General features: G+C 41.7%; 7 protein-coding genes across 12 annotated transcripts in view; 4 read left to right on the top strand and 3 right to left on the bottom strand.

The window, feature by feature from the left end:
- LOC108609144 (hexosaminidase D) overlaps nt 1–10,164 on the top strand; it is a 38,566-nt gene extending 28,402 nt beyond the window's left edge. For all 4 annotated transcript variants that reach the window (XM_018000858.2, XM_089462168.1, XM_089462167.1 and 1 more), the window contains exons 2-3: nt 7,518–8,252; nt 8,498–10,164. In XM_018000858.2, coding sequence (XP_017856347.1) covers nt 7,518–8,252; nt 8,498–9,874 — 2,112 coding nt within the window. In that variant the 3' untranslated portion in view covers nt 9,875–10,164. The remainder of the gene's footprint in view (nt 1–7,517; nt 8,253–8,497) is intronic.
- A 149-nt stretch (nt 10,165–10,313) lies between these two features.
- On the top strand, nt 10,314–12,247 carry LOC108621767 (uncharacterized). Its single transcript, XM_018019265.2, has 5 exons — nt 10,314–10,724; nt 10,782–10,960; nt 11,044–11,177; nt 11,248–11,893; nt 11,947–12,247. The coding sequence occupies exons 1-5, from the start codon at nt 10,566–10,568 to the stop codon at nt 12,173–12,175; spliced, it is 1,347 nt and encodes a 448-aa protein (XP_017874754.1). The 5' UTR covers nt 10,314–10,565; the 3' UTR covers nt 12,176–12,247.
- Nucleotides 12,248–12,641: 394 nt separating this feature from the next.
- On the bottom strand, nt 12,642–14,519 carry LOC108621764 (coiled-coil domain-containing protein 174). Its single transcript, XM_018019261.2, has one exon. The coding sequence runs from the start codon at nt 14,517–14,519 to the stop codon at nt 12,765–12,767; it is 1,755 nt and encodes a 584-aa protein (XP_017874750.1). The 3' UTR covers nt 12,642–12,764.
- Nucleotides 14,520–14,670: 151 nt separating this feature from the next.
- On the top strand, nt 14,671–16,107 carry LOC108621771 (SRR1-like protein). Its single transcript, XM_018019268.2, has 2 exons — nt 14,671–14,848; nt 14,910–16,107. Exons 1-2 carry the CDS (start codon nt 14,706–14,708, stop codon nt 15,610–15,612), a joined length of 846 nt encoding a protein of 281 aa, XP_017874757.1. The 5' UTR covers nt 14,671–14,705; the 3' UTR covers nt 15,613–16,107.
- On the bottom strand, nt 15,602–18,325 carry Ice2 (interactor of little elongation complex ELL subunit 2). Its single transcript, XM_018019260.2, has one exon. It carries the CDS (start codon nt 18,132–18,134, stop codon nt 16,125–16,127), a length of 2,010 nt encoding a protein of 669 aa, XP_017874749.1. The 5' UTR covers nt 18,135–18,325; the 3' UTR covers nt 15,602–16,124.
- Nucleotides 18,326–18,526: 201 nt separating this feature from the next.
- Obp93a (Odorant-binding protein 93a) lies at nt 18,527–19,810 on the top strand. Its single transcript, XM_018019272.2, has 4 exons — nt 18,527–18,985; nt 19,047–19,184; nt 19,302–19,458; nt 19,516–19,810. Exons 1-4 carry the CDS (start codon nt 18,875–18,877, stop codon nt 19,710–19,712), a joined length of 603 nt encoding a protein of 200 aa, XP_017874761.2. The 5' UTR covers nt 18,527–18,874; the 3' UTR covers nt 19,713–19,810.
- Nucleotides 19,710–21,034, bottom strand: LOC108621772 (oxaloacetate tautomerase FAHD1, mitochondrial). Of its 3 annotated transcripts, none has more exons than XM_018019269.2 (4): nt 20,875–21,034; nt 20,586–20,688; nt 20,435–20,531; nt 19,710–20,374 (listed from the first exon to the last, which is right to left on the bottom strand). In XM_018019269.2, coding segments are annotated over exons 1-4 (696 nt in total). In that variant the 5' UTR covers nt 20,876–21,034; the 3' UTR covers nt 19,710–19,879. The 3 variants fall into 3 exon arrangements, with proteins under 3 accessions (XP_017874758.1, XP_089318301.1, XP_089318302.1); XM_089462175.1 differs by having other exon boundaries at nt 20,871–21,022; XM_089462176.1 differs by lacking the exon at nt 20,875–21,034 and adding an exon at nt 20,783–20,813.
- Nucleotides 21,035–21,155: the final 121 nt, after the last annotated feature.

Below are 21,155 nucleotides of genomic sequence, written 5' to 3' on the forward strand. Positions count from 1 at the left end.
TTTTCAATGGGTTCAGGGTATAAAACAAGTAAAAAAGCTCTAGTCGAGACTGCTCGACTACGAGATCCCCTGAACCCTTAGAGCAATAGATATTTCAATAATTTTTCGCGTCTTTCAGCTTACCCAAGAAACACGCGCACACACACACACATACACAAACACACGCACACACATACACACACACACGCACGTACGCACACGCACGTAGTGACACAAACGCATACACACACTCACATACACAAACACATACATACACATACACAAACACATACACACACATACACAAACACATACACACACATACACAAACACATACGCACACGAGCACCCACGCATAAACACGCATGGGCGGCAGTGAGCGCTTACTATGAGAACTTAATTGCTTAATAACTTTTTTTGTGGACGTACGATCTTCATGAAACTTTTAGATTATGATTATAACATGAATATGCATGTAATTGCCAAAGCACAAGTCTCTAGTATTTGAAATACGCTTTTTACAAAAGTGATGGTGAGGGGGTGAATTTAAGGGTGGGGGGTAAATTTTAACAAAAACCGAAATTGTATAAATTGCATATAAACATACATTAAAAATTTGGAGACTCTAGCAATAAAGGTGTAGAAGATATAATTTTATAACAGGTTTTCGATAAAGTTTTTTATCGATAAAAAAGATAGGGATGAGTTATCGATTTTTAATGATAAACTTGATATGCGCGCTGTAATTACGGACATTTAAAAAAAAATTTGAAGTCTCTAGCTCTTATATCTTCTGAAATCGACGCGTTCATACATACGGACAGACGGACAGACGGACAGACGGACAGACGGACGGACGGACAGACGGACAGACGGACAGACAGACGGACAGGGCCAAATCAACTCAGCTCGTCGCCCTGATCAAGAATATATATACTTTGTGGGGTCTGCCACGCCTCCTTCTGCCTGTTACATACATTTCAACAAAACCATTATACCCTGATTTCCCATTGAAAATGGGTTCAGGGTATAAAAAGTAACTTAAAATATTGCTTTAATATTTGGGATCTGTTTCAAGATTCACGTATTCATGTATGTTATAATATATGTCAAATTTAATATATATTGATAAATTCTGTCATTCCTTTTGTAATTCTGTTTTAATTTTACATTTTGTTATAATATTTATTAAAAACTATGTTATAATATTGTTAAATTATGTTATAATATTGTTATAATATGTACAAAAACGTTCAATTCTAGATTAGCGCTGTCATATTTTAAAAATTTTTTTCCAAAGTTAGGATCAAATACACACGATATTTTCATTATTCAACATTATTACATATGTATATGTACATAAAATACGTAGGATCACACGCTGAGAAATTCGTTGAAATCTGAGTTGTTAAATATTAAGTTCTGGTCAATGAAGAAATTTTCGGAAAATGTGCGTGCGCTCATGCATTCAAATGCGGTCATTCTTTTCTATTCAAAGCATTAAAAGTGAGGTTGAATTGTCAGCTACTACTGGTAGCATCGGTTGACTAGAGCTTTTTCTCCCTTGCCACAAAACAAATCGCTGACCGCGCAATCAGCAAAAATCCAGATTGGTTCAGTGGTTGGGAAACACTTTTATTTAGATACCCTATCGGAAGTTGGAAAAGGGTATGGTATTTTTGTCAAGCAGCAGGATCAAGGTCGATACAAAAGCTAAAGACTTGTTGAATGCGAAGTTATGATAGAAAACACACTATAATATTTTATTTCCTTTTTGCTTTTAATCTCTTTGCATAAGAGTAAATAATTTACCAATTTAAAAGAAGTAGAGTTATTTATTATATAATTTAGTAGATATTTGAAAATATACTTCTAATATACTTTTCCCCATCCATAAGTGATGCCAGAATGCTAGAGTGTTGAGGGTATTTTTTAGTCAGGCAATCCCGGCCAGACTATACTTGGTTTTTATTTTAGAAATCAGTGCAAACAAACGGCAAACAAAATGACTAAAATGTCTGCCGACTGCGCTAGAATGCAGGGAAAACTCATTTCAAATTATAAACACGGGCGTCGTGTGGCGTTTTATGTGTCCCAGACAGGTCGACAGCGAAACGGACAGATGGGGAGCAGGCAGACTGGGTGACAGGCAGACAAGCAGACAGGCAGAACGACATTCAGACAGTATCTAAAGCACACAAAGGCATCATAAAATGCTAGCAGCTGAAACATGCCGAACTCTTTGATACCCTCTTATGGACACAACATGATACTGATAAGAGTCAGATCAAACAAGCTTTAAGGCTTAAATAAGTTTATATACATATTTCTATATATTTTGCCAAATTCAATTGTGTATCAATAATTTAATCAATAATAGAAAAATCAGGTTAGTATAAAAATGACTTGATAGACAATATTTGCTGTTTGAGTAAGGTAAGCTCCCATTAATCGGGGATATTTGGGTCAATTATTGTTATGAATATATATATATATATATATATATATATATATATATATGATATAGAGATATATATATATATATATATATATATATATATATATATATATATATAGATATATATATATATATATATATATATATATATATATAATTGTACTGTTTGTAGTATTTGTTGTATTTGTTGCTTTTAGTTGCTCATAGTAGAAATTAAACTAAATAACCAGTTTCACAGCTAACTGTGCAGTCTTGCATACCCCTTTTCGTCCGATTGTGCACGAGGTATAAAAGTGTTTCTGCAATAGATTTTAGCATTCGTGCTGTTTCGTCCGCCCCCTCCGCCAAAGTAAGTGTTGCATAGTTAGAGGTTTGTGAAACACTGCAATTTATGCGTTATTCTTCCCATTTTCCCATTTTCTCTCTGTTCTTTGTTCTTTTCGCAACCTCGCCATAAAGTTTGACCAGTTTTAATGCAGTTATGAAGTAGGTAACTAAGTACGTTATTACTATGTGCGACGTTTTGGTCAACAAAAATGCAGCTGGCGTAAACTTTTGCACTTTTTATAGATTCGTTAGTTTTTAGTTAGGAGCTATACTTACTTGCTTGACCTGATTAAAAACCTTTTATACCCTAACCTAAACCTGAACCCACTGGAAATGTTTGGATTGATGAAAATATACCTAACATGCAGTGAAAAATTGTATAGTTGAATATTCGTAGATGTATATGCTTAATTAAGTACATGTGTACAAAAAGTATAGTAGTATTAAATACGTACGTTTCTATTCATAGGTACACAATGTTTGCATTTGATTAAAAATTTAAAACAGGTTTCAGAGTATCTGCTGATCGGGTACACTCGAAAAGACTTTTCCAACTTTTTGTTTTTTTTTTTTTGTTTTTTGAGTTGGGCTATTGAAAATATGAATTGTGTTCGTTTGTATATATATATTGGAGTAGCCATTGTTGTATATAAATCATAGGCAGTGCAGCTGAATATGGATCAATAGTGTGTTCAGGTGGAGAGGTCGTGTAAGCCGGGGGATTACAGATTTAATTTATGCGAAACATGAAGAGCACTGTTCGAGTTGAGTTTGGGTATTGTGTTCAATCAATTTAATGGCGCTATAAATGCACAATTTATTGATATCGAGTCTGGCATCAAAGGGTTAGATGAGTGGCAGCTTCATATTGCGTGAGAAATATAGATTCGGAAAGTAAAATTAGCTACGTTGGTATATTTACTTGCTAATTGTACAATATTTACTGCACACAAAACGAATATAAATACGATTGTGTGTATGCAATGCAAGGTGTTCAAGAAATATTTCATAGTGGAGCCATCATGGGAAGAGCAAGGGCAGCTTTTAGAATAAATTGCGTAGGGCGTTTGCTCACTGTTACTAAGAGGTATTTTTCTCACTAGGGCATCTGGTAGTCAACTCTACAACTCCCCTGGGTTTCAATTTGCTTAAAATTTAAATTTCTGCAACCAGTTGACAGCCACGTCTCATGCCGCCTTTAGCTAGGACTACGAATCCTCCAAAGTGGGCGATAATAAGCCGTTGAATTACCTAATTGCCGATGATGATTAGCGCGCTAAAGATGAGGCAAAAGGCTCGTAATACAGTTATGGGCACTTAGAGCCATATTTCACAAGCCTCTGCACTCTGAAACTTCTTCTTCAGGCCCATTTCCAGTTAAAGGCGAGTTATGTGAGTTTGAGTCAGCCCCTAGACTTGGGCAGCAACTGAATTTCCGTACTTGAAACTCGGATGCCGGGAACGCAATAACCGAACAACAACAAAAACACAAGACCAAGGAAAATTGCATCAAATCTCATAAAAAGCTCGCTTGAGTGCATTTTGAGTCGGGCAGCTGGAATAGCTGGCACCGAAAGGGCTTTAAGGATTTTGGAGGATGTTTGAGGTTCTTCGTTTAACTACACTTGCCTTTGAACTAAAAAGCGAGTATATAAGACTGGCTTGACTATTACAAAAAATTTTGCTGTTAGCAGAATATAAAAAAACACTTTTTTTCATTTACCAATTCTTGATTGAATTGAATCCTTTTCTTTAATCTGATTTTTAATTTTATAACTTCTACCCGTTAGTGAAATGGAAATAGTTTTTTTTATTTTTATTTTTATTTTTATTTTTATTTTTAATAAACAATGAAGACAAGACGCTGAAATTTATAGCATATAGCAAGAACAATATTAAAATTCTTTGTGCATCTGTTAATTTACCATCCTAGATTCATGATAGTATATCAAAGCCAAGCAGCGTTAATCGATCTATCGCTAAAATTAATGTCCATCAATATAATCGATGCGAATTTTGGCGACTTTTTTTTTGAATACTTCATCAGGTGGTAGAACTTTATTCCTTTTTAAACTACAAATATGTGCACTGAAAGGATTGATTGAATACTATATATATTATTTATAAATGCCGAGATTAGCTTTTCACCTGCCCGTAGCTTTTAGTGAGTTGGCTATGTATGGAATGTCTTTAACAAGAAGCATGGAGCAAAGCCTAAAGTTAATTTATAATGGCATGGGTATTTTGTATTCGTTCAGCTCCATTGACTTTTACGTTCTCGCTTTTTACTATTTTCTTTTTTTTTGCATCTGGCAAGCAGCCAAATTGCGCGGTTTGGGCGTGGGTGGTTGCCAGGCCGAGAGATTGGGAAGGGGCGTGACAGCTTACAGCTTACAGCTTACAGCTGGTCCAAAATGCAGAGGTCTTCATTGCTTTCAAATGCTGCTGTAGAAAACACGCTGCATAAATTGCAACAAACATGAGCAGGGACACGGACACGGACACGGACACGGACACGGACACGGACACGGACACGGGCACGGGCACGGGCACGGGCAAGTCCCATATAGACACCATGGACCAGCTCCAGCAACAATTTGCCGGAGCAATTAAATTTCATTTTATAAACTGGCCAGCAAATCGTTGAAGCTGCACACAGCGTGAGCAATTAGCACTTGGACGAAGCTCTGGAGCCAACAGAAACATGATAGAAAAGCATCAAATGTACGAGCATCGACACGAAAGAGGCGGACGAGGGCAGAGTCAGAGGCGTGGCAGACTGTGTGGCGCCCGAGCTGGGGCCACATTATTTTGGCATGTCCTACTGCTCTCTTTGTGTGGGCTGCATTTGCATGCAGCACGGGCGAAGCCAAGAGGGAACCGTACAGATTAGGGTCGGGTCTAAGCGGGCAGGATGTGACATTGAATTGCCAGCCAAGTCGGTCAACAATCGAAAACTCTCTTGTTTGCAAATACAATTTGGCTTGTTATGTGCAAATTGTGCGCCATCAGCACTTGGCACAGGTGAAATTCGATAAAGGCAACATAATACTCGTTGATTGCCATGAATTTACATAATCTGAATGCTTGAATTGCCTCAACAAGTTGAATCCAATTACTTCTTACTGCTTGTCTCAAAATTGTGAGGGAAGCCGGAATCAACAAATGTGAAAGTGCCTACAAAATAGCCGTAAAATAGTAATTGAAAAATATACTGTTATAAGTTGAGTTCTTAATCTATTCTTATTAAGAGCCTGACAGCTGCTACGCATTGTGTGTTTATTAATAGAGACTTGAAAATGACTTACAAATATGTACAAAAATTACCCTTTGTGGATCGTTTTGACTTTTTCTTTATAAGTCGGAGCTCATATGATTTGTCCCTGAAGTCTTATCTTATTTTCTAGGGAAAAAAAAAAGTTTTTATGCGTGTGGAAAGTCGAATATTGTTAACATATTATTGTACTGCATTGACTATATTCTCTTGATAATATGTAGCTGAAGATGTATGGTAAATTTATCAATGTTAATTGATGGCAAATAAGATTCCAAATTGTATGAATTAATTTGAACTAGGTTTCTGTTGAGGCCCTTTACTCTACCAAACTTTATATGCACGTGTTCCATGGTCGATTATATTCTAGTTTTCGAAGTAAATTTGTAGAGTATGTTAAATAACAAAGTTGAATGAATGTTAAAATATATTTATTATAGATATTACTGAAAGAGTATAATGGAGTTCATTTGACGCCAATCTGACTCCATGAGCACATAGTAATGCTTTACGATATCTTTATCACGAACACCGCTATCAATAAATACGGACTCCAGCAGAATGAAGATTGTACCAAACCAAAAGACCATTCGCGCCTTGTGAACGGGTGCATTATGTATTATCTGTGTTGTCATTTCCAATTACAAACGCAGCTTACCAGTAGTTAGGATATTAGCCAACACTGCGGAAGAACACGATGCACGCGCTCTGGAGCATTCCGACAATGAAAAGCGAACAGTGTGTGGTTAGATGACGTTATCCAAATACTCGAAACTGTTCAAGTTTTACTTTGCAGTTCACGCTGCGAAGCGAAACGCAGTTGCAGAAACTTGGGGGAGAATGTGCTTTGGTAGCTCAGCAACAAGCAGCAAGCAGCGAGCAGCTTAGGCAGTGAACGAGAAAAGAGAAACGAGAAACGAGAAAAACGCAATGCAATTTCCGGCACACAGATGTATGTACTGCTCTGTTCCAGTTCCCCACTACTCCACTGCTCCACTGCTTCATTGCTCCATTCCAATACTTACATTTGTCGGCTGCCAAACTTGGGTCGTGGCGTCTTTTGTCTTCCGCCGTTGCATGTAAAGCGAAAGTTTTATCTGCGTGCTGCGTTTCATTCATTCATTCCATTTAAATGAGCTGCCAGTTGTGCTGCTGCTGCTCCCATTGAACGAGCGGCAGCTAAAGCAAACACCTCGCAAGTGTATAAGTATATGTATATGTATATGTGTAAGTGTGTGTATGTACAGGCATGTTTGTTTGTGTGCGCACTCACTCAGCGCCCACACAAAACAAACCAGCATCAACAACTCTTAACCTCAATGAGCAGCCGCAACACGGCGTATGAGTAACGACCGAGTAAAAAAAATTATATAGCATAGCTTCGGGGGCTACTCAAATATTTATACGTATAGCAGAGGGCTGCCTTTTGTACGTTGTTCGCCGCCTGCTCTAACATATTCCCGTCTCTCTTTAATGCAGATGCACTCAAATTTGCTGATATTTATTTGGCGCCGCAAACTTTCAGTACTGCTGCTGGCATCAGCTGTTGTTTTGCTTGGACTCTGGACATGGGCCATACTGGATGATACCACCAAGACCCTGCCAGCGTTCGCACAACAGACTTCGCAACAGGCCGCTGATGAGGCCAACTATCAGCACGTTCATATCATCCAGAAGCTGATAGCCCAAGCGAATCGGGTTTTGCGTGCCGAGCGCCAAAAGGACAACGCGGAGCGTCCCTCTCCGGTGCAGCGTCTGCTTGGCAACGTTCGCTTCGTGCGTCCAACTCAGGCGAAGAAGGCGCCGCTGCCCGTCGCCGACAGCTATCTGTTCGAGCAGGAGCGCCTGAAGATTCTGGAGCAGCAGCAGCGGCAGCGCAACGCAGGCATGGACGAACTCAATGCCAACGCGGAGGACGATCGCATGATGAGCTCAGCAGAGCGTCAGACGCAATACGAGCACGAGCTGCAGCGCATGGGTGTGCCCGTGGTGGCTGGCATTGGTCCGGATGGGCCACGTGCTCCGGCTGAGCGACTGGTGCACCTGGATCTCAAGGGTGCCCCACCCAAGCTGAGCTTTCTGAAGCAACTCCTGCCCGTGCTGCGGGCCTTGGGCGCCACTGGGCTGCTCATTGAGTACGAGGACATGTTTCCCTACAGCGGCAATCTGCAGCCGCTGGCCGCGCGCAACGCATATAAAGAAGCTGAACTAAAGGTGGGTATAATTTGTATTTGCTTTTATATATGCTAGAGGTATATGTAACTAAGTTTTATTTTCCTTACACATACATATATCATGAAAATTTAAATTCATTTAAACAATTATCACGTTACGCATGTGAAATTCTGCCTTCGTTGCTGAACGCTTAGTTTCGTCTACGTGTTCTCTGGTCAGTGACTTAACTTAAGCTACGCTGGCAAATAAGAATATTAAATTTATGTTTTTTATGTATTTCGTAGGACTTTCTGGAGTCCGCGTGGGTAGAGTATGGACTTAGTATTATGCCGCTTGTGCAAACATTTGGACACATGGAGTATGCACTGAAGCTGGCCGAATTCGAGCAGTTGCGTGAGCTGCCCGAGAGCCCGCAATCCATTTGCCCCAGCCAACCGCAGAGCATGGCGCTGCTGGAACAGATGCTCACCCAGGTGATTGAGCTGCATATGCGACCCTCCGACAATGCCACGTCCTCGACTACTCAGCTGCCCATCAAGTTCACACATTTGCATATTGGATGCGATGAGGTGCAGCGCATGGGGGAGTGTTCACTCTGTCGCCAGCGCCTGCGCAGTGAACTGTTCCTGTCCCACGTGATTAGCCTGGCTCACTTTGTGCGGCGTCGTTGGCCACAGCTGAACGTCGTCATCTGGGATGATCAGCTGCGTGACATAAGTCTCAGCGAGCTGCAGAACTCTCAGATCGGCAGCTATGTGGAGCCCATGGTGTGGGTATATGCCAGCGATATATACCACTTTATACAGCCCCAGCTATGGAATACCTATGCCAAGGTGTTCCCCAGCGCATGGGCGGCATCCGCCTACAAAGGCGCCTTTGGGGAGAGTCTGCTGGTGCCGCCCCTGCAGCAGCATCTGGAGAACAACATACGCTGGCTGGCGGTCATAGCTAAGGAGGGTGGGCGCTTTGCCAAAGGTCTGCGGGGGTTGGCACTCACCGGCTGGCAGCGCTACGACCATTTTGCCGTACTCTGTGAGCTGCTGCCTGTGGGCATGCCCAGTCTGATGACATCCCTGTCCACAGTCGCAAAGGGCTATTTCAGCATCAATCCCCGGGACAACGAGCTGCTGCATGTGCTGCGTTGCGTCTTTCAGCCGGACAGCCGGCGCTCAGGACATCCCTGGCTAGAGCTGCACCCGAATGCCCATTATAGTCAATTGTTTGCCGTGTGCAGCTATCCAGGTCACCTGGTCTTCAAGTATGCGCTTCGCCTGTACGACAAACTGGCCGAGGTGCGCAACTACTTGCAGCAGACACGGGAGCACAGTGCCTGGCTCTCGGACTACAATGTGAGGCACAACTTTAGTTCACCGCTGCGGGTGCAGGAACTGACGGTACGCACGCCCCAGCTGGTGGAAGAGCTGCGCGCTATGGCACGCGAGGCTCAGCAGCTGCTGTGGGAAGTGTATGATGAGCACACGGTGGCGGAGTTCGTGGAGCAGCACATTTATCCTAGCATCAATGCGCTGCATCAACAACTTGCCAGTGGGCAGACGCTGTTGCAGCGGCGTACCTGGCAGCAACGGCCGCTGCCATTGAGCCTAGAGCTGCAGCAGGACATGGGAATGGTAACCACAATGGATCAGCAGCAGGAGCATTGAACAGACGTGCTAACTGACTGTTTACTGCTGGGAGCACACGCACATATACACATAGATATATGTTAATATTTTGTAGTCAAGGCGTTCGAAACGCCCTAAGCCAATGGATAATAACGGTTAAATTTGTAATGTTAACACTGCGGCATTTTTCAATACCAATTAACGTAGTAAACATAAAATGTTCATTGTTCATTCTGTCAAAATATCACTCTATAAGCGCAAATAATCGAACGTACTATTTTATTGTATAAAAGAAATAAAACATTTTTGCATATATGCTATAAACCGTATTCGTATTCGTATTAATATTTTGAAAATATTAATTTTTCGCGGCATATACATATAATGTTGTGAAAGCTTAAAATACAGAGCTGCCAGCCTAACGGCGCACAAAGGATTGAACTTGTTTGGTATTTTTTAGTACCATATGTATTTTTTGTCGACAAAAAGGACGAGAAACTGCAATGGCGAAAAACATGTGTTCGCGCAAAATCGATGAATAAACGCCCGAAAGCAAATGTGAAGAGGCTTTTTTATACACGAAAGAGCTGTGTGGTGTAACTTAAGTTAACATTTATTGATTATTAAATTGCCGAAGAAAAGACGAAACGTTATAGATTCTACAGCTTATTATCGCAGTGGCTGCATAACTGTACATACATATTTATATAAAAAACTAATTGGGTAGAAAATGGGCATTACAGAAACGCCGAAAACAGCAACAACAACAACAACAACAACCACGGCAAGCACAGAAGCGGCTAATGAAAGCAAAAAAGTTTTAACGTTAGCCACGTTCCAAGACATTTTTAAACACGTGGAACCGGAAGTGCGCATTGAAGCATTTGAGGTATGTGTAAATGTGTATATGACTTCTTTTTTTGTGCATTATGTTTTACTTGGTTAGCTAGCGCAAGGCTCAGACCGCGGCGACAATTATACGGCAGCCCTGTACCGCATCTGCCTGAGTGGGCAACGCCTACACCTAGATGGCAGCACGCACAAATGGCAGCAGAACGTTATATGCAAAGTGTTGCCAGAGAGCGTGGTCCAGCGGGAAGCCTATAAGAGCGATAAGCTTTTTCGGTTAGTATGAAGGAATAATATACACAGTTATGATACACAATACATATGTATATATTTCGTCTTTTGTGAACACCTTCTTGCAGCAATGAGGTAGAGTTTTATACCAGAATAATGCCGGAGCTGTTAAAATTCCAGGCTAGCAGAACGGGTTTAGAGTCGCAGTTATTCAAGTCAATACCAAAGTGTTATACAGCAAGGCAAGACCTGCTCATTATGGGTAAGTTCAATAATAAGAATTTAATCAGAGTTAAATTTCTGTAATTTTCATTGTTGGTTTTGGTTATCAGAGGATCTGCGTGTTCGCGGCTTTGAGATGTCTGATCGACATAAGGGTCTGAGTAAGGAGGAAACCCAATCGGTACTGCTGCAGGTCGCTCAGCTCCATGCCCTTAGTTTGGCCTACAAGTTCGAGCATCCGCTAGAGTTTAGAAAAATGTGTAGCCTGATTAGCGAAGGAATCTTCTGCACAGCCAACGCGAACTGGTATAAAAATTATTACGAACGCCTTACGAAGAATGCCATTAAAATGGTATCCGATGTTTTGCCCGCGGATTCCAAGTACATGCAGGCAATGCACAACTTTGCAAAGAGCTCTTCGTTCTTTTCCCAGATGGTGGAGTTGGCCAGTGCTGAGTCGCCTTTGTCGGCCATTTGTCATGGCGACTGTTGGGTCAATAATTTTTTGTATAGATACGATCCTGCGGATCGACAGCGTGTGCTGGAGGTGGCGCTGATTGACTTTCAGCTGGTGCGCTACAGCTCCATTGCACTGGACATTGCCAATCTGATGTACTGTTGCACTACGAAGAAAATGCGAGACGCCCAGAAGGACACATTGCTCAAGGGATATACGGAAGAGCTGTATAAATGGTTGGAGCTGCTCTGTACCGTATTGCCCGACCACTGCAATAACCTGCAAAAGCTTCAGGAACTGTAAGATTACTTTGTTAAACTGTAAATCAGTTCAATAAATTGTTTTCTTACAGATTTGCTCAGGAATTAAAAACCTATGGACGATTTGCTCTTGGCCTTGCCATGGATATAATACCCATTAGCACATGCTCATCGGAGGATGCCCCCGACATGTATTTGAATCGCAATGATGACCCCGACGAGGATGTGGGTGCGCCTGCTTTAAATTTTCCACCTAACGACTTGTGCCGACAAAAGATGTCTGAAATTTTGATTGATATGGTCGACAGTGACATGCTCTAGAGTATTGTCTAAATAGTAAAAGCATAACGAAAACTCGTTGATTTTTTGCAGTGCAAGAATACTTCAGATTAATTTTTCTTTGTTTTGTTTTAGTACTTTCAATAGAAAGGTGTTTTATACCCTGATCTGAATTTCATAATTATTTACTTTCCGGTCAAATTTTATAGCAGCCAACTGAAATGGCTGTTATTTAAACCGATTAGCTCATTTCTAATATGAGAACTATTTGAATTATTTGTTAAGCTCAATTAGTATGATTCATTGGACTATGTAGCCTACGATATAGTATAATTACTTACGTTCATGACGGATATGCCAAAACTTAGGTTAGCTTAGAAATAATCTACTTCGCAGCACTATGTATTATTTACTGTTACATTTTGTAAGCAGCCAACTTAACAAGGCTGCCAACTAGCGGAAATGTGAATAGTATGCGTTAAAATTAAACTAGGTAAAAATCAGGCCATTTGACGGTGCAAACACATTGTCCTTTATAATAATCGTGTGTTTACACAAAGCAATAACAACTAATGTTTCATATTATTTAATTAATAATATAACTAATAATAATAGAAAGAGTATTTAATAGCTAATAATCCGCTTTGGAGGTCCAGGTTGTTTTGCTACCCAGTACTCCCTTATCGCAGTTCTCGCGCAGAAACCTCAAGCCCGCCTCAATGGAGCGCTCCAGCTCAGCTTGGGATTTCACTCGCTTTGCTGCGGACGGTCCAGTGAAGCCTTCCACGAGACAATCAGGAGGAGGAATGGCAGTGCCATGATTCTTAAGACTGGACGTACTTGCTATTGGCTCTTCAGCATCAAGATCATCATTAGATTTAGTATAGTTGCGCCGCTGGAAATGTTTTTCGCGCTGGGTGGAATGATAACTGCTAAATTCCTGCTCGTCGCCGTTCCACGTGGATAACGTTGGTGGCACGCTGCTGAAGTTCAGGCGCTTTGGAGCTACCTCCAATTCTGGCATGGGCGCAAATTCTGGAGCACGCACCGCACGCTGTTGCTCATTCCACTCCTCCTGCGACATGGGTAATCGTTCGGGCTTGTATTGCCACTCTACCGGCGCTGCTAACTGTTCATTGTCGTCTGTATTTTTTGCAATGCCGCTCTTGCCCTTGTCCTTGTCCCAGTCACGCACATGGGCTCTGCGCAGCTTCTCACGTTCAGCTTCATCGGCGGCCTTTTGCTTGGCCAGTGCTGCTTCCTCCTCAGTCTGCTCACGTTCAAGTTCTCGCGCCTCGATCTCGGCCTTAGATGCCTTGAGCTGCAGCTCCTTCTCGTATTCCTCCTTGCTGATCTCCGGCAGACCGTTGCGTGCTCTGATGCGATTCTTCGCAGCCAACACGCGTGCCGCAATGATTCGATCTCTTTCTGCACGCAAATCGTCGTGTCGCTTCTGCTCTGCTTGCGTTTCTTGGCGGGCTTTTTCCAACTCCCGCTGTTGCTGCATTCGCTCTTCCTCGTCCGTGGAAAATGCATAGTAGCCCACGCCATGCGTGCGCGCTTCATCAAAGAACACATCTTGGTAATGTACATTGGGCTTGTCGATATTTTCCTGCTCTTTGCGCTCCCAGTTGGCGCGCTGCTCATCGTGCTTTGTCATCGTAGACAGCGCCTCGCTGTAGACACTCTCTGTAGGCTTTGGGCCAAAGCTGGGCTCATCATCGTCTGCTTCAGGGTCGCTGTCGTGGGTGCCTTTCGTATTGATCAACCAATTAGCTTTCGTTTGATCCAACCGCTCGGGCATACTGTCTGCCAACTGCTTGTCCCGTCGCAGGGCTTCTTTTAGGTCTTTGCGCAAGCACGTACGGGTCCTTCCTAGGCAATCCGTGTACTCCACTTCGTCATCATCGTTTCCAGCTTCCGAATTTCCTTCATCCTCGTTTTCGCTGCTGCTCCTACTTATTTTTCTATGTGGCGGTGAGCTTGGGTGTTGTTGTCTTTCGTCTCGGTGCTGCTCCTGGCGTTTACGATTGAACATGACCAGACAATTATCATCAGAATTTAGGCTGCCGCCACTGCGTGTCATCTGGTCGTAATATTTGCTCTTGGCCTCCAGTACACGGCGAGATTTGTCCAACTGTCCAAAGTCTTCCGATTCATACACTTTAACGTCATCGTTACGGCTAATCTCCACATATTTTCCATCCTTATTGCTGCTTCTGGATGACTTCTCACTTTTGCTGTGAATCTTGCTTGGCCGGAATTTATTGGCCACCGCGCTTGATTCTTTGGCCATTTTGACTTCATGCTGCTTGCGCTGTAGTTCTGCTTTTAAACTAAGCAGTGATGATAAATTAACGGAGATTGCTTTGTTTGGGTCGTTCATTTTAAAGCATAAATCGAAAATGAAAGGAGAGAGCAAAACCAGAGTCAGCTGTTCCAAGTGCGAGTGTACGGCTACTCGATAATCGAAAATCGATAAGTGTGAAAGCGTGGGCAAGTACTCGATAGCTGCGCCTGTGGAATCATCGCTAAAAGTGATTTTAGCACGCACAACATATTTACAAACCAAATGTCTGGCGGAGGTGAAGAATTTCAGGTTGTCACCCGTAAGAAATGGATGGCACGTAAATGCCTTAGTCGACGCAATCGCCATAAGTCTGAAAGCGATTACTTAAATGATTGCCCCGATGTGAATGTGGATATCTTTCAAGCGTAATTGCATTGATTTATCTGTTGGTTATATTCTTCTATGATTATTTATGATGACTTGCAGACGCCTGGAGCGACTTTGTGGAGAAATGAGTCAGAGTGACTATTTCATCGTGACCATGGAAACTTTGCAACAGCAATTGGAAGCGCTCAAAAGGCCATTAGAACGAATTGTTTGCCTCGGCTTGGGACCCTTTACTCGAACCTACCAGGCGCTGCATCAAGCGGCGTTTATAATAAGCACACAGCAATTTCATAAAATTAAAGAAACACTCTACTATGATCCTGTATTCCGAGAAACTGAAAAGGAGCTAATCAAACGTTTAAATGGCACCATCATCAACGAGGATAGGGCAGGCAGGCATGTAGCCCAAGTGCCAACTCTATATTATCTGCCACATTGTCCGTACGCCTTAATGCACAACCTGCTGTTGTGCAACTGGAGCAACGAGACCTTGCCAAACGTCTTTTTAATCTCGAACAGCTTTGAAATGTTAACGCTCAACAGAACTCTAGCTAGAAGTAATCCCAACGATCATATTGCCCGCATAATAAGCTATTGCACGGAGTCTCCCTTAGAGGATGATTACGAGCAGCAGAATGTATTTAATGATCTGTCATTACACTGTTTTCCCAGAGAGAAACTACCAGGAACAGATAATACAATATTCTGGACACGTTGCGCGCCCTTAAAGGTGAATGAAGACGAGCTGCGAACTGACCAAAATATTGAAGACGAATTTACCGCGTTAAGCATAAGATCATAGATGACTTTATAGAGTATGTATATATAGAGTATTTATATGTAAATGTATAATAGGAGAGGTTAGTTTTGCGAATCATGTGCAACTATAAATATGTAATACAAATTGTACTTTTTAGGAGCAACCGAGAACTATCGTACATTATATACAAATTATAGTTTTGTACTTTTAAATCCTGGCACTAAATAGGATTTAAAAGTATATATATAAATTTAATATGCATTAAAATATATCTATATCATAATGCCTTTAATCGTCTATTAATAATACGAATTAAAGGCATTATGGATTTGTAAACTGAAAATATATTTTGACCAAATGCCCAAATGTCCAAATGCTTATAGATTAATACCTAAATACGCATTTATATGCATATCGAATGATTCGTTTATTGTGAGTGCCTGTAAAATGATAAGTACTACTTAAAAGAGATGTATCTGTAGAAAAGCGGGCTAAGTCCAAGTATTATACTTTTCAATAAACAGCAAATGAAATAAATGCAGTTAAAGTATTCTTTAAAGGCACATGAATTTTTCCAGCTCATTGTCTAGCGTCTTCTGCAACTTGGCTGCATCCTTTTTGCGTTGGCGGCATCTTTTGCGATTAGTTCTCTTTTTTTTTGGCTCTTTCATGCGTACGCGTTGGATTAGCGGGCGCGGTTCCTCGAGCTTCCTGTTAGGAAATTTGCGAGGCCTTCCCCTCTTGGGATTCACTTTGGCGGGAAAGGCACAGGGCAGAAGCTGAAGCTGCTCGTGGAGTCGACTGCAGAGCAGCGGCGTAATGGGCAAATAGGTGCTGCTCTGTGTGAGGAAGTCGATGTTGTTGGGTGAGGAGGTGCCCATCAGCAGATCATGTAGCTTGAAGCTCATGGATGTGTCGTCCGCAGTGGTTTGACAGAGCAAAAACATATCCTTGTACTTGCTGGTATAGCGTAGAAGGTATTCCCCGGGCGATATGCTAGACAGCATCTTAAGGAACTCTGCTAGCTGACTAAGCAGCTGCGCGACGTTCATGTTATAGCATTCGTAGAGCTGCTGTGCCAATGTACTCAGCGTTACCTTCTGTTCCAACAGCGGCTGCATGTCTTGCAAAGAAATGCGTGAGCAATGCCCCACGTTGCTTTGGAGAAGTTGAAGCTGCAGCCAGACGCTGAGCATCTCGTATTTCGTCATAATTTCGCAGCCACACTCGGGCTTACTCTCCAGCTTGATGAGGTGGCAGCCAAGGAGTTGTTTGGCCGCAGCATCGCGTACAGCTGCAACTGAGAGGCTGCTATAGATCGACAAACTCTTCGTTGACTCTGCAGCTCGTAGCCTCCAGCTGACTAGTGCACAGTTGGTTTTCACCTCAGTCACAACTGGAGCTTCCTCATCGATTGGCAGGAGTTTATACTCCGTTATAGCTTTATCCTCACGATGGTGCAACGTATCTGAGTTCTGTGAGACCGTATGCTTTTTTCTTTGGTACTCATCACTGGGCAGCTGTAGCCACTGAGCTGCTCCATAGGCTGCATAGGCAGTCGTCAAGAGGCGGCTACTCGTGTGCCAGCCGCAGCTGCGCGCTGGCATAGGCTCCTCGAATTGAATGCATTTGTGTCCACTGTCTGGCATCTCACGAATGCTCACTAGTACCTCTGTGGGCAAGTCAGCATATGCGCCGGGTATCAACAGCAACAGCAACGATTCCAAGGGCAACACATACACATCGTTGCATGCTTGTTGCAGCTGCTGCTCCAGATCGGCTGCAACCAGATGGGAAGCGGGCTCATCAGCTGATCCTGCATATGCATAGCGCTCCAATCGGACGCGTAGATTGCTCAGCTCCTGCTCTGGTATCCGCACCTCTGGCCACAGTCTGACCTGGCCCCGGTGACAGATCATGTGGATGTCCTCCATGCTGGCCACCTGTGCATGGAGAGCTTTGCATTGTGAAAGCTGTGGCAGACCCGAATGAGTTGAGTAGCTACGATTGGGTAGTCTCCGGAGCAGATGTTGCATTCTCCTCATGAACCATTTGCCATAGAGCACAACCAGCGGTTTCATCGGCGCGTAGATTCGTTCTTTCTGCGCATTGGCATAGTCAAAGATGTGCTTTTGTACCAATTGCTGCTCGCTTAACCGCTTGCCATTCGTGACACGCCATACGATAAAGTCATCCTCGCTCTCTGCCAAGTTTTGCTGCCAGGCAAGGAGCAAGCGTAAACAGGCGGCCTGCTGTGGGGCAGTTAACGAAGAATATCGCTCCTGCGGATTGGGAAAATCATATGGCAACCGATTCGTTGTGTGATCATAGATGGCGAAACTTATCAATTGCTGAGTGCGTGGATCTTTTGCTGTAAACCTGGAGATATATGATGTAAAAACCTGCGATTGCGAGACTTGTTCGTCCTTCAACAACTCGGAATCGACATCGTTTAGGAAAGTAAAAAGTGAGTCGTCGGAGTGCTCAATCGACTTGTTAAATGCCCTGTAGGAAGGTTGGTTCAGAAATGTAGTTTCATTTCCCTTATATACATTTGTTTCCATTTGTGCATTAAGGGTTAACTTGTTGTTTACTGTTTATAAATAATTTAGGTTGAAGTTCAACTAATTCGTCTTGTAGTGATTCCGACTCGTGTTCTTTGGTGCTCTGTTAACTAAAATTTCTTGAACAATCTTAACAGTGAGCATTACTGCTGTTACTGATCAAAATACCGTTAATTTAAATAAACTGTTGGCTAATATCACTAATATAAATGTAATAGCAGAGTTATAAAAAAAAAAAAAAATATTGATATTCTTTTTGCTTTGCTTTGTTGTAAAAGTATTAGTTTTTTTTTATCGTCATGTATTATATACACAAAAATATCATTCTTTCACATCTAAAATCATCAGCCTTAGCATGTTAACATTTTATCTCAATCAATGCCACTCAAGCACCGACTTTTTTGGCATTCCATTATATGTGGGAACTAAACTTAAAATTCGTTTCCATATTTCCATTTGAACAAGTTCGGTAATCGAATTATTATTTAATAACATATGTATATGGCAAAGCTATTATAGCTCTCATTTCCTTTAAATTACCCGGCCATATTACAAGAGCAAAAATCTAAAATTGAGGTTTATATTAGAAACGCTTCTATTACTTTCCTACCTATTTCAAACGAATCATTATTGTTAATTTAAAAGTAAATTTGTTTTTATATGCAACATTAACTTTGCTGTCGCTCGGCAAGCTTTTTTAAAGTTATTTAAGCTCGAAGTTTCTAAAACTTTGCATAAACATGAATTGCAATTGGATATTATTTTATTTCATGCTTTTTCTTTCAATTTTTAAAATTGACAGTACTTCAAATAAGTTAAATAGCTGCGATACAACCAAGCATACAAAACTCGTAAGTCTTATTTAGCATACAAATATATAATGTAATACTAATAGTTTTTTTTTGTTTTTAGTTAGGCAGCTGTTGTAATGTACCCAGAAACGATCAATACAGCAAAGCTTGTCGCCAATCTCTGCTGAGTAAGACCAATCGTACCACAAATAATGCCGAGACGCGAAATTTAAAGTCGGATAAAGTTGCCTTGCATGCAGTAAGTAAAAACTCGCAAACGCGTTTATTATTTTTATGAATATGAATTCGCGTTTTTGAACGCCTTTAATTTCATATTTGCATTAGGTATTTTTATTAATATGCTCTATTTATCCAGTGTATGGCAGAGTGCGTTTTTAAAAAGAACGGCTTCCTCTACTCCAATGGCACTGTTAACCTCTCTGTTATGCAAAGGAGCCTCGAACAGCGCTACAAAAAGGATGCTGCTTTAGCAAAACTTGTTGCCAAGAGCTTGAATAGCTGCGCAGATTACGGTAAATTTGCATTTTAAGTATGCAACGAAATAATTTAATTAAACACACAAAAAACAGCTAAGATCCGCACAAAGCAATTCGAATGGCTGCACGCAAAGGACAATTGTGATTATTATCCAGCTACTTTGTTGGCATGCATAATGGAACAAGTGTACCAAAATTGTCCAGCTTCTTTGTGGAAAAATACGGAGGACTGTGCGGCTATGAAGAAGTTCCTGATTGCCTGCGATGACGTAAAAAAGACCAGAAAGTAAATTGTATATTTTACGTAAATCAGAAATTTAATTTAGTAGAGTCCTGAATATATTCGAAAATCATTAAAAAGAATATAAAATAACATAACAGGACCATATATGCTTCAAAGCGACTTAAATTTTATATATTAATTAGTATTTGTCAGATGTAAGTCATTGAAGATTTATTAGTTCTGCTCGTCACACACGTCGAACTTCATGGTGGCCAAGTCGGCCAGACCGCACTCAATCAGATCTCCGGATTTGAAGGGTTCCGAGCCATGGGGTGTTCCCGTCAGTATCAAATCATTGGGCTCCAAGGTCATATACTTGGATACATAGGAAATGATGTCGGGCACTTTAAATACCAAATCTGCCGTGCAGCCTTTCTGCTTCAATTCGCCATTGACCTTCAACCAGAGCGGCAACGCATGCGGATCGCCTACAGCATCCAAGGGTATAAAACGGGAAACTGGAGTCGCTGTGTCGAATCCTTTTCCAAGTGTCCAGGAGCCGCCCGTGGCTCGTGCTGCCGTTAAATTACATTGGGCAGTAAGATCCAGGGCCAGACAATAGCCACCCACATAGTCCATAGCCTTCTCCTTGGATACATTCTTACATCGAGTTCCAATCACAACGCCTAGCTCCACCTCATAGGCCACTTTGGTAAAAACTTTAGGCAACTAGCAGTAAAACAAATTCGATTCGAATAAATAATAGAGGGTAAAGATCAGCGTGCTCACGATAATGGGACGACCTTCTTTCAGATAAGATGTTGTGGGCTTTATGAAAACGATCGGTACTGTTGGCACCGGAACATTTCTCGCCTTGACCGCACACCTGCATAGGAAGCAAAAATTATTCACTGATAGATTCAAGACCCACGTCGTTTACATATAATTCAAAGCAACGCCTATGATCTTTTTGCCCTCAGACACGAAATTGGCCACATCCTGACCGCGTTGGCAGGCCATTAAACAGCGAGCGAGCAGAACCACTAAGCAGTTATAAAATCAAAAAGTATAACAAATTCATAAGAATTTTGTAAAACAAAGTTGATAGAAATAACTGTCTATTTAAAAAATGCTTACAATTTGGAAGCAAAGTGTGAAGAATCAAACGACCGCTACGGTTGAGCGAATGTAAATGTATGGAATGATCTTAATTAATAAAACTCACTTACTTGCGTCAACGCTATATATATTAAGCGTCAAGGTTATCTGGAGACGTGCCCCTCTGCCTAAATATAAATAGTTTATCAATATAAATTAAATAACATAAAACTCAAATGTTCAACAGTGAACTAGATCGCATGCAATGTGACCGTCGGTCGATCAGTAAATGCGCAACGTTGAGTTCCGTGACGCAAAATTGAGCAACATACGGTCAATAGTAGGGTAGTATCACTGTTTGGTCAGTGGTAGTATTTCACTGTTATCGAAAAGAACCAACTGTATCACTGTT

This window comes from Drosophila arizonae, chromosome 2 (assembly GCF_054131065.1).
Source record: "Drosophila arizonae isolate 15081-1271.41 chromosome 2, UAZ_ARI_1.0, whole genome shotgun sequence".
In the NCBI taxonomy this organism is placed as follows: Eukaryota; Metazoa; Arthropoda; class Insecta; order Diptera; family Drosophilidae; genus Drosophila; species Drosophila arizonae.

Excerpts from the sequence above, each read along its gene's own strand:
- LOC108621767 (XM_018019265.2), top strand. The coding sequence starts at position 10,566 with ATGGGCATTACAGAAACGCCGAAAACAGCAACAACAACAACAACAACA. Across the intron at positions 10,725-10,781 it reads TGCGCATTGAAGCATTTGAG|CTAGCGCAAGGCTCAGACCG; the intron begins GTATGTGTAAAT and ends TTACTTGGTTAG. Across the intron at positions 11,894-11,946 it reads CTGCAAAAGCTTCAGGAACT|ATTTGCTCAGGAATTAAAAA; the intron begins GTAAGATTACTT and ends GTTTTCTTACAG.
- LOC108621764 (XM_018019261.2), bottom strand. The coding sequence starts at position 14,519 with ATGAACGACCCAAACAAAGCAATCTCCGTTAATTTATCATCACTGCTT.
- LOC108621771 (XM_018019268.2), top strand. The coding sequence starts at position 14,706 with ATGTCTGGCGGAGGTGAAGAATTTCAGGTTGTCACCCGTAAGAAATGG. Across the intron at positions 14,849-14,909 it reads AATGTGGATATCTTTCAAGC|ACGCCTGGAGCGACTTTGTG; the intron begins GTAATTGCATTG and ends GATGACTTGCAG.
- Ice2 (XM_018019260.2), bottom strand. The coding sequence starts at position 18,134 with ATGGAAACAAATGTATATAAGGGAAATGAAACTACATTTCTGAACCAA.
- Obp93a (XM_018019272.2), top strand. The coding sequence starts at position 18,875 with ATGAATTGCAATTGGATATTATTTTATTTCATGCTTTTTCTTTCAATT. Across the intron at positions 18,986-19,046 it reads CAACCAAGCATACAAAACTC|TTAGGCAGCTGTTGTAATGT; the intron begins GTAAGTCTTATT and ends TTTTGTTTTTAG. Across the intron at positions 19,459-19,515 it reads GAATAGCTGCGCAGATTACG|CTAAGATCCGCACAAAGCAA; the intron begins GTAAATTTGCAT and ends CACAAAAAACAG.
- LOC108621772 (XM_018019269.2), bottom strand. Across the intron at positions 20,532-20,585 it reads GGCGTTGCTTTGAATTATAT|GTGTGCGGTCAAGGCGAGAA; the intron begins GTAAACGACGTG and ends CTTCCTATGCAG. Across the intron at positions 20,375-20,434 it reads AAGAAGGTCGTCCCATTATC|TTGCCTAAAGTTTTTACCAA; the intron begins GTGAGCACGCTG and ends TTTTACTGCTAG.